This window comes from Vanessa atalanta, chromosome 7 (genome assembly GCF_905147765.1).
Source record: "Vanessa atalanta chromosome 7, ilVanAtal1.2, whole genome shotgun sequence".
Classification (NCBI taxonomy): Eukaryota; Metazoa; Arthropoda; class Insecta; order Lepidoptera; family Nymphalidae; genus Vanessa; species Vanessa atalanta.
Genome location: NC_061877.1, coordinates 13,640,591 through 13,651,049, shown reverse-complemented (window position 1 = coordinate 13,651,049; position 10,459 = coordinate 13,640,591). Strand labels below are relative to the sequence as shown.

At 36.9% G+C, this 10,459-nt stretch overlaps 1 protein-coding gene across 1 annotated transcript; it reads right to left on the bottom strand.

Annotated features, from left to right (window-relative positions):
* Window positions 1–4,641: 4,641 nt before the first annotated feature.
* LOC125065507 (acetylcholine receptor subunit alpha-like) lies at window positions 4,642–7,584 on the bottom strand. The gene is made up of 10 exons (XM_047673168.1): window positions 7,521–7,584; window positions 7,304–7,443; window positions 7,066–7,110; window positions 6,877–6,986; window positions 6,608–6,788; window positions 6,366–6,481; window positions 5,920–6,225; window positions 5,577–5,732; window positions 5,241–5,490; window positions 4,642–5,074 (listed from the first exon to the last, which is right to left on the bottom strand). The coding sequence occupies exons 1-10, from the start codon at window positions 7,582–7,584 to the stop codon at window positions 4,877–4,879; spliced, it is 1,566 nt and encodes a 521-aa protein (XP_047529124.1). The 3' UTR covers window positions 4,642–4,876.
* Between the last annotated feature and the right edge of the window lie 2,875 nt (window positions 7,585–10,459).

The window sequence follows — 10,459 nt, the reverse complement described above, 5'->3', positions numbered from 1 at the left end:
CATCCGAACCAAAAGTGCGAGGCTCACAATACATCAAAGTGTGCCTCACGCCGTGGTAGCAATAACTAGACACACCAACACCTGTGTCTATTACACGGATGTCTGTGACGACGCAATCGGCAATTTCATCAGCCGAACGATCGGGGTCTCAGCTAAAACATTATTAGAGCACAGCTTAAAAATGGCAATACACCAGCGTAACAACACCATCGCCGAGGCTGTGCTAAATCTGATTCGTGACGGGGCAGGGTCCGCTGTTCATAGTATAAGATCGACTAAGTTAAAATAAATTCCCAAAACTATCTGTATAAAATTAAGTATACATAATTAAAAATAAGGTATAACCATAGTTTACTATAAAATAAATGTAATAAAAAAAAAAAAAAAAAAATAATTTGTATAGAAATAAGTAAATATTGTTAATAATAAGGTATAACTACTATAAATTACTGTACAACAAATATGCTAAAATAGTAGAAAATAAAAAAAAAAAAAAAAAAAAATGTACAAAAAAAAAAAAAATATACAAAAATAAAGTCAGTACGGGCAAGAGCCTCCGGCAAGAAGACATCGCCGGCGGAGGCGGAGAAGATCTTCGCTGCTCATCGATCTACAGTAGTTGATAAGCTAGTACTGTTAGAATAGTAACTACTGTAAATCCCAGTGCGCTAAAATTGTCACGTAAACATAAATTAAATTGTAAAAAAAGGCACGGGCAAATGCGAGCCTGTGGATGTAGCATAATTAAAAAAAAAAAAAAAAAAAAACCTAACCTAACCTAACCTAACCTAACCTAACCTAACCTAACCTAACCTACCTACCTACCTACCTACCTACCTACCTACCTACCTACCTACCTACCTACCTACCTACCTACCTACCTACCTACCTACCACCTACCTACCTACCTACCGACGCGCATACGTTTTCGGCTTGGTTTAATTTTTACCGTTGCGCTATAAGACATTTAACATCGCGAGACCCGAAAATTTAGTTTATCCTTAAAATGATAAAATCATTTTTGTGATTTTTGAGTGCTTTATTTATTATTATTACTTTTTTTTAAATATCTTTGAAAATTTTATTCCAAAGTATTATATTATTGCTTGGTGAACTCAACTGAAGGTTTTCGCTGAGTTGGAATTGCTGTTTTGTGGTGGAATTGCTGCCTTTACAGTGCTGCTGCCGCTGCTTCTTTTGCTCTTGCTTCTGCTGCTGCTGCTGTCGTTGATTGCTGCTTTGCACTGCATTTGCTCTTGCATTGAAACAACTGTTTCATTTAATTTTGTGAGTTCAGGGTTCAAACTATCCTGCCTATTTATTTTTTTCTAAATTCGAAAATGAAACGAACGCCAACTCATACTATTACTCATGTCGTTTAGTTTGTCTGGTTAATTCTTAATTATTGATGTGTTTATTTGAAATCAAAAACGGTTGATAAACAGTCATTACATCGTGTATTGATGTTTTACTTAGAACCTCTCATGGCCAGATACCGTCACCGGCCCACGTTTTTTTTGTCCCCCGTGACAACTGTCATACCTTAGGCCTTACCTCAGCCTTACCACCCCGAAAGGCGAGTGTCTTACTTGTATCGACTAAAATCCCCAGGTGTTCCTCTCGTGTGCTATTTGGTGATGACTTGGGAATCATGCCAGTGTTGATTTCAGGAGGCTCACCTGATAGAAAGTGACTACCACCGCTCATGGACATCTGCAACACCGGGGGGCTTGCAGGTGCCGGATTTTTAGGAAAGAGTACGCTCTTGAGCCGAGATGGTCCAGTGGTTAGAACGCGTACATCTTAACCGATGATTTCGGGTTCAAACCCAGGCAGGCACCACTGAAATTTCATGTGCTTAATTTGTGTTTATAATTCATCTCGTGCTCGGCGGTGAAGGAAAACATCGTGAGGAAACCTGCATGCGTCTAATTTCAACGAAATTCAGTCACATGTGTATTCCGCCAACCCGCATTGGAGCAGCGTGGTGGAAAATGCTCCAAACCTTCTCCTCAAAGGGAGAGGAGGCCTATATCCCAGCAGTGGGACATTTACGGGCTGCTTATGTACGCTCTTTTCTTGAAGCTTCCCGAGTCGTATCGTTTCGGAAAAACTGCCGGCGAAAGCTGGTTCCACAGAGTGGTTGTGCGAGGCAGAAAATGCTTTAAAAATCGCGCCGTTGTGGATTTTCGGACATCTGGGTGGCGCGGGGGATATTTGGAATTTTAACGAGATGTCCGAAGGTGAAATTCAGCAGCCGGGAATAATCCGAACAATTCCTCGGAACATTCCCCGTGAAAAATTCTGTAGAAGATCCAGAGCGATCCAATATCCCTACGATAATTCGATAATTCGAGCCGCTCTACGTTGGATACGGTCAAATGGAAGGAGCTGGTACTGGGGAGCACCCGCCCAGAGGTGAGAGCAGTACTCCATGTGAGGCCGAATTTGCGCCTTGTTAAGTCTTAGACGAACTGAACGAGGCTTGAAATATCGACGCCAAGTATTCCGATACTAGCGATAGTGAAGATACGACAAATGTGTTTTTTTAGCACTTAAGTGCGATTACGTTTAGACCCGTGCCAGCAAGACGTGAGAGCAGTAATTTGAGTCGATGAACTCGAAATACTACAAAAAATGCTAATATTCTAACTAATCGGACCACGGAACAACGTTTAGAACGAAATGAAATTTGTTTCTATTTCACGTCTTCAACCTACTTTCAATTTTCACGATCGGCTTTCATTTATGATGTATCAATTAACGACAGTTCCTACCCTTGCGTTGTTATTGGACACACATCCATTCTGTGGAACATAAACTACAATAATAATTAAAAAAAAAAAAAATCATATATTAACAAAATTAATTAATCTTTCATTTAAATATGGATATAATGTGTGTGTGTATACTGGACATACTCTCTTTTTACAATTTTTTCATTATCATCCGCTTAGTAGCGAAATCATACCTGAAATTCAATATATGGGTAAGTTATCCTAATATTTGAGTTTTTTAATTAGTAAGTGGTTAGTTTAGTGAATTAATGGAATATATCTTTTCAGAATATATATATATATATATATTTATAGAATGAGGTTTTGAATTTATGTCATTAATTGTTGTTTTTACTTAAATGTCTTATATTTAAATTCATAAAGTCGTCGTTATGTTTAATTTGTTGTTTACAGTAATTTATAGTAAGTGGCATAGTAAACCTCCAGAAGGTAAAATCATGTTTACCTATTTGTCTTTTGATTTTGACATCATAATTGAACCTTTATATCTTGTATTACTGCGACATACTAGGACTCTAGCGTTATTACAAATGAAATTTGGCAGACTTAACGTTTCTTTGATTCAGGCATACGCACCCACAGCAAGCTTAGACGATATAGAAATGCAAAATATTTCAACGATTTAAAAAGAGCTCACACAATAGCCGACAAGAAAATCATAATACTAGGACACTTTAATGCAAAAATAGGGCAGCCTGAAAAAGAAGAAAAACTCATCATGGGACAGTTTGGACTGGGCCAAAGAAACGAAACAGGTGAACGACTGTTAACTTTTACTAACATTTAGACATAAGCAAAACACTAAAATCTAACAAACTACTACACAAATCAAATCAAATCAAGTTTATTCAAGTAAGCTTCACAACGAAGCGTTTTTAAATCGTCAATATTAAAATACTACCACCGTCTCGGAAAGCAGCCTCCAGCGAGAAGAAACGGCAAGAAACTCGCACAGTTGCTCTTTTCAAATAAACATATTTACAATGCTGTTTTTTTTACAATAATTAGTGTCCTGTGATGGAAACCGAGCCTAAATCTAGGCGTTTTTTAAAAACTAAGAAGTACTCTTTTAATGAATAATAAGACTTATTTATTAATTTAGTCTTACATTTTAGTTAGTTAGTTTAGTATGTTAGTTAGTTTCTTCTTCATTTAGAAACGAATACCAACATTAGAAATGGAAAATAAGGTTATGGAAATAAAAGCTTTTTTATTTTATTTTTATTATTTTGTATTACAGGAGGTTTTTTTTATACGTACCACATGGTTAGAAATTTGAAGCCGAAATATTAAGTGTGGACGGCTGCAGTCAGTGTGTATACCAGACTGGTCCAGTGTTCTAAGTAATAAATATAAAATCATTTATCTTCAGCGGCGCCAAAATATTACTTTTGAATTAGATAAATGATTCTAATTGATAGTACATTGATTTTTTAAAAGTACTTTTATCCCAAGTGACGCACGCTGACTCTGACTGGCATATTGTTTTGTTTTAGAATAACTCAAACAACTGTAACTAAAGTTATTATCTGTAAAACTAATTTAAGAACTTGTAAGTAAATAGTAAATAATCTAAATCCAAACTTCTTTCTTTACTAAGTTTTAAGATAACAATCTTTTGTGGATAATGTGTATAATAAAGTAATAATACAAATAAAATAATATGTACGAGTATTAAATTTATTTTAATGGTAAAAAATAGTTTATAATTCATATTGAAAATTTTACGAAAAGAGGATTTTTTAAACTCACAAACACATGTGAACTGTTTTATCTGCGACTCTGCCCATTTATATGTAGATATTGTAGTAAACATGGATTAAATGTGCAATGAAACGCATACTGTAAACAAACGAGTTTATTTCGTCTCTATCAAAAGAAATTCGACTTATCTTCGATCACGTTATTTCGTCGTATAAACTATTATTTATATAATATAATTTTATTTACAATAATAATAATAAACGCAGTGCGACGGACCGAACGCTGGTCGACAGCGCTCGGCTAAGGTAGAGTATAACAATCGAACATAGGGTATCGTTTTATGTGGCATAATTTAAGGAGATAGTGTTGTCGGCTCAGCGAGGTGGCGGCGGGCGTGGCTTGGCGGCCGCGTACGCGATCTCAGAGAGGCGCACGTCGATGGGCGCGCGCTCGTCGTAGAGCGTTGGCGCCTGTAGGATGATGCCGGCCGAGCCGACCAGTACCGCCAGTGTGAAAATCCACAGGAATAGCCGATCCAACACCATAGCCACGTATTTCCAGTCTTCCTTCACCTGTTTAGAAAAGCATGTATAAAATAACATCAATTTCAGTGGATTGAGTAAGAGTATAGTAGAGTAAGAGTATATTGTATATTTAAAAATAAGATCGAAATTTAAGCCTCTTTTAGATATTTAAGTCTCAGTTAGAAAACCATACACGACAGCTTGGTTTACTTACCCTGGTTGACTCCTCCTCTTTCCGTGTTTGGTCGGCGATGTAATTAATACCGTCGATAGCTTTATGCAATTCAGGACAGCGGTGCCATCGACGCAGTGCGTCACAGAGCGCTGGAGCGTCATGTAAGCGACACGCTCCAGGGGAAGGAGAACGCTCGTCACCGGCAGCCGCCGCGCTCAGTGCGCCTGCTGATCCCATTCCCACCGGTCCTACTATGGGTGACCAGCCTTCGCTTGTTACTAGGCCCGCACTGAAACATGAGAATTTTTAACGTGAGGTACCATTGTTTGTATTCATTTTTAATATTTTATATTCTGGACATTTTTGGAAACGTACAAGCGACTGCGATGTGGGTCGAGGCGATAGTGCGGACGACGCATAACGAGAAGACGTGGCAGTACATGTATGAATACTCGGCGGACCCAAGGAGCCATTGTGTGTGTCTGGGGAGACCGAAAGTGCACGTTCAGCACCACGACTGTCACGCAGATACTGAAACATATATTATATAAACTGAATAAACTTAGTATTGAAATTAACAAACATATAGGACCTGGAACTAGGTGCTGCAGTATAATTAGAATCACTAACCTCGTTTTGTTTTTAATAAGTTTAGGTCGCTTTACTTAAATGCGTAAAAGTAACAACGATTATTAGAAAATACAAAAACAAAGCTTACCTAAAAGTATCAAGTATCATAGTAAAAAGCACAAATTTGCCAAGCAGCGGTACGACGAGTGAGGTAGGCGGTATAATTTCAGCGAGCAGTAGGAAGAACACGGTGAGCGACAGCAGAATGGAGATGGAGAGCGACACCTTTTCGCCGCTGTCGGAGGGTAGGTAGAACACCAGCACCGTCAGGAAGGAGATGCCCATGCAGGGGATGATCAGGTTCACCGTGTAGAATAACGTTTTGCGACGCATGGTTATATTGAACGTTATATCCAAGTAGGGCTCATCGCAGCATGTATAGAATTTCTCATTCCTAAAATGAATACCATTTGATTTTGATGTTAGGTTGTAATTTCGTGTTTAATAAGTTGAGCTTACAGTTTAAGTATTGCGTTTTTGACAGTCTTAGAGTTTTCAGAATAAATATATTAATAATAAAAGAACAATATCCACCTCACAGCTGGCACCTCGAGGATGTCCCATTCCACTGAGGTATAAAATTCACTAAGGTCGACGCCTAATTCCACTACGTTGGTACCACGTGCCTCGTCGATATGACGCAAATCCACCTGAAATATTGCATTGTCCCTTAAAATTATACAACTTAAATTTGTGTTTCTGTATTTATTATTCTTCATATTTTCATTACATTAATTCTTCAAGACATTTTTAAAGATTATGAAATATTTTTTTACCTGAAATCCATCGTATGTCCAGGAGCCAAATTTCATAATGCATGTTTGCTGGTCGAAGGGAAAGTATTCGACGTCAATCTCGCAGGAGGACTTGTAAATAGCGGGAGGGCGCCAGTCCACGCGGCCCGTGTAGTTCAGCGTCGCCTTTGTAGCCAGTGTCACCTCAAAGTTACCGTCGGCACTGCAATTTGTTTGTTCTATGAATAATGTTCAACCTTGGACGACGAAACTACACTGTTTTCAATCGTAGTGATGCAGCGATTACTCACTTGTTATATAGCACTATATCTGGTCGCCAGATGTGATCTGACGGGACGTGGAGCATTTCCACGCCACCGTACTCACGCGGCTCCCATGACAGCTTGTAGTCGTACCAACTCTGCAAATGAAACGTTTGTAATATTATTTTTCACTTTTTAGCAGATTTACTGCTGAAATAACGAACTTATCTCAGTTACCTGTTCCACCCATAAATTTGTTGTCATAATTTGATTCTTCAGATTCTGAAACAAATTGATGTTGTTACATTACAGTGGTAAGCTATTGTGAGGAAGGTATGTCAGGATAAGTACTCGTATTCGTTGTAACGTACATATATAGAGTACGCATAACAATCAGTACCATTTACAAATAGTATTATTGTTACATTCATCGAAATAACATGACTAATAAGTACACGAAGACAGAGCAACTTACAACATCAATAAGCTGGCTGAGCTTAAGTTTGATACGCACGGTGAGCGCGTCGCTCACGTTGAGTACCGGTCGCACTAGCTTGTTATAGTTGCTAAGCAGATCATCATAAAGCCGCTTCGCATCCGGGTTTCCAGCGCACCCTAAATGAACAATGAATTGATTTATTGATTAACAGAATTTAATTAAATGATTTTACTATACGAATAGTTTTTTTTACCGGCGAGCAGAAGCGCCAGCAGCAGCAGTCGCGCCGCGCGGGCGGGCAGAGCGCGTGCGCGCATCTCGGCGCGCACATGGCGTCAGTGCATCGCGCGCGTCGCGCCCGCCGCCCGCTACCACGCGCCGCCTGCGCTGTCCACGACCTGAAGTAGCGTATGTTCCGTTTGATTATACGATCGAATGGTTCCCCAATGAAAACAAAACAATCGTTGGTTTATCCTCTTGTTATTTTTCCACTACTAACACTATTTAGGAAGTCCAAAGTCTAAAGTTCAACATAATTTATATTTTTACAAATGAATATGAAGAAGCGACAGTCAATGGTTTTAATGGTTTTTTGTGTAATGTTTAAACTTTATTGCTATTTACTTTGTTGTTATAAAGGCTCACTTAGAATAAGTAAAGCTAAAGACTCTGAAGTAAAATAGTGTTACTGTACAGTGGTGCTGCAGTCTATTATCCTTTCGCTATATAATTCTTCACAAATTAATTCTTAACAAATCTCTGATCTGTCTGATCTGTCTGATCTGTAATGAAGTTTAAACAGTCAAATTATAAGCATATCAATAGTCGTTTTAATATCGGCTGCTACTGCTTTTAAAAATTGGCGTCTTAATTTATTTTAACCAAGAAGTTAAAAATGAAACTAACACTGACTTACTGCCGTACAAGGACGATTTCCTCATTGTAAAACCCATATTATGTATAAAGATGAGCAAAAAATTATAGTAATTAATACCAATCAAGAAATAATGATAGAATCAACAAAATTACAACCTTAAAAATCAAATAAATAAAAGTTAAAAATCACCTCTTAGATCAACTTAGCTCAGTCTCAGTAGTGGAGTCTGAACAGGGAGAAAGCCTCGAGACGGATGTTTAAGTTAGGAACACTTTTTGGTGCAGTCGAGACTGCTCGGCTTACAAATTCACTGTTTTGTGATAATGTAAGTGGTGCTGGACTGGAAAATTGTGTGTTGTTTGATATAAAATAATTTTCGAAACTAATATTTGAGATTTTTGCTCACATATTATGCGTATCTTATATGAGAAACTCGTTATTGTATTTTAGCCCGTCACTGTTAGAATTATATTGAGTAGATGAATAAGGAAAACATGATATTATACTAACGATGGCGCCGCGCTTGGGCAACATTTTTAAGGACGACGTCTACAATACTAGTAAATTACTGGTGGTGATATTTCAGAGATATTACTTAGTCTCAATGCAAGTAAGCAAGTCAATATTTTGTTAAAAAGTCCTAAAGATGAAGTAGTCATTGAAGCTTAACAGAACATTGTGATTTTCAAGCAGCACTTTCCAGTTAAGGCGTCATCGGCTTATTACTATAAAGATAAATATTTATCAACGTCGACTTATGCCGAAATAAAATTGTAAATTATGATAATTGAAAATCCGATTTTCAATAATAATACCTTCTTTATCATTTATCGTTATAATAAAGCCTCGGGAAAATCAATATGTTTTCAATTCTGCTAATAACATAATTATAATAAGTATAATGAATCATTTTTTTATCTAAATTAAAGTATTCCTTATACATAAGAGTTTAAGATATGGAACTGCGCCAAAAGTGAATGAACTACAAAATGTAGCGTATTTGTCAGTAAGTGACTACAGCACGTAATTTTAAGAACGGACACACTTTTAACTTCACACTGATATTTAAAATGATAATAATATCATTAATATATATAGTACGAGCTTATCGTAAAAGATAGAGACTAAGAATTTGTGAATACATTATATTAATTTTCTAAGGTGTAGCCATCGTGAAAACGTGTTTTTTGGATAGACGATACGATACGTTACAGTTCCGGCATTTTATACCAAAAATTTACAAATCAGCTAAATAACATTTTAAAATGACTGTCTAACATTCTACGCTAGCATATAACGACGGGTCTAACATGATGATATATTGCACAGGAATTTCTTATGACACTTCTTTTTGAATATGATATGATAAAGGTTAAAATTGAATTGGTAACTGGATGGTAAATGGGTTATAGGTTGGTGTGATTCATCATTTTTGATTATAGAATCAGGGAAAACCGTATTTAGGCTTATGTTAATTCATTATTAATAGATAGATGTTACCTATTGGAAATTGGAGTTCAGGTTACTTTTTCTGAATAAAAGACAGTGTTACAAAGTTCACAAAAATTCATCACCCAAGGAGAAGAAGAAAGGGGGCGAAATTGTCGGTGAAAGCTTGTATGGAATTTCTCCTTTTTTAATCTAGTGCTATCATTTATTGGTTATCATTTATGAGTAATACATGGTACTGATGAATACTTTTACTCATAAATGCAAGCCAATTGAAAGGAGGTAAGAGCAGCACAGATGATGTTACGCACATATAAATATGTACATCTGAAATATATATATCATAACCAGTTTATAGCTTACATGCTATTTACGTGAATTTGTTTTAAAACAATATATAATATTGTATGTCTGAAAAAAATCTATAATCCATTTTAAAACTATGATTATCTAAATTTAAAAACTACGATGTTCTAGTTATACCTAATAACGTTCATAATATCACATAAGATGACACGGAGGCGTCAGATAACTGGAAGATTAAGTGTAATCCGTATTAATATCCCTGAGGAAATAACCAAAAAATTACTTAGGTAAAGTAAACCTTACAATTATACCTTGACAAAGCCTGTGTCGGTATTCCTCATCAGAAGAGTCAGCCATTGCCGAGGCAAGTACTGCATTCGATACCCTCTAAAAATCATGAAACGCTTTTAGACAATGCATATTTTTGCATAATATTTAGTATACATCGGGGAACACCGCTGCGCTTTGAGCCAAAAAGCTGTGTGGAAATAAGGTCTAAGGCTCTTTAGTCTTACACCGTCTTGCCTATCCAAGGATCTATTGTAGGTTTATCAATGATG

What these genes read in the sequence shown, in the direction of transcription:
- LOC125065507 (XM_047673168.1), bottom strand. Translation starts at nt 7,584, where the DNA reads ATGCGCGCACGCGCTCTGCCCGCCCGCGCGGCGCGACTGCTGCTGCTG. An exon ending in CAAATTTATGGGTGGAACAG is followed by an intron (nt 6,987 to 7,065) that starts GTAACTGAGATA and finishes TTTCATTTGCAG; the next exon opens with AGTTGGTACGACTACAAGCT. An exon ending in GATATAGTGCTATATAACAA is followed by an intron (nt 6,789 to 6,876) that starts GTGAGTAATCGC and finishes AACAAATTGCAG; the next exon opens with TGCCGACGGTAACTTTGAGG.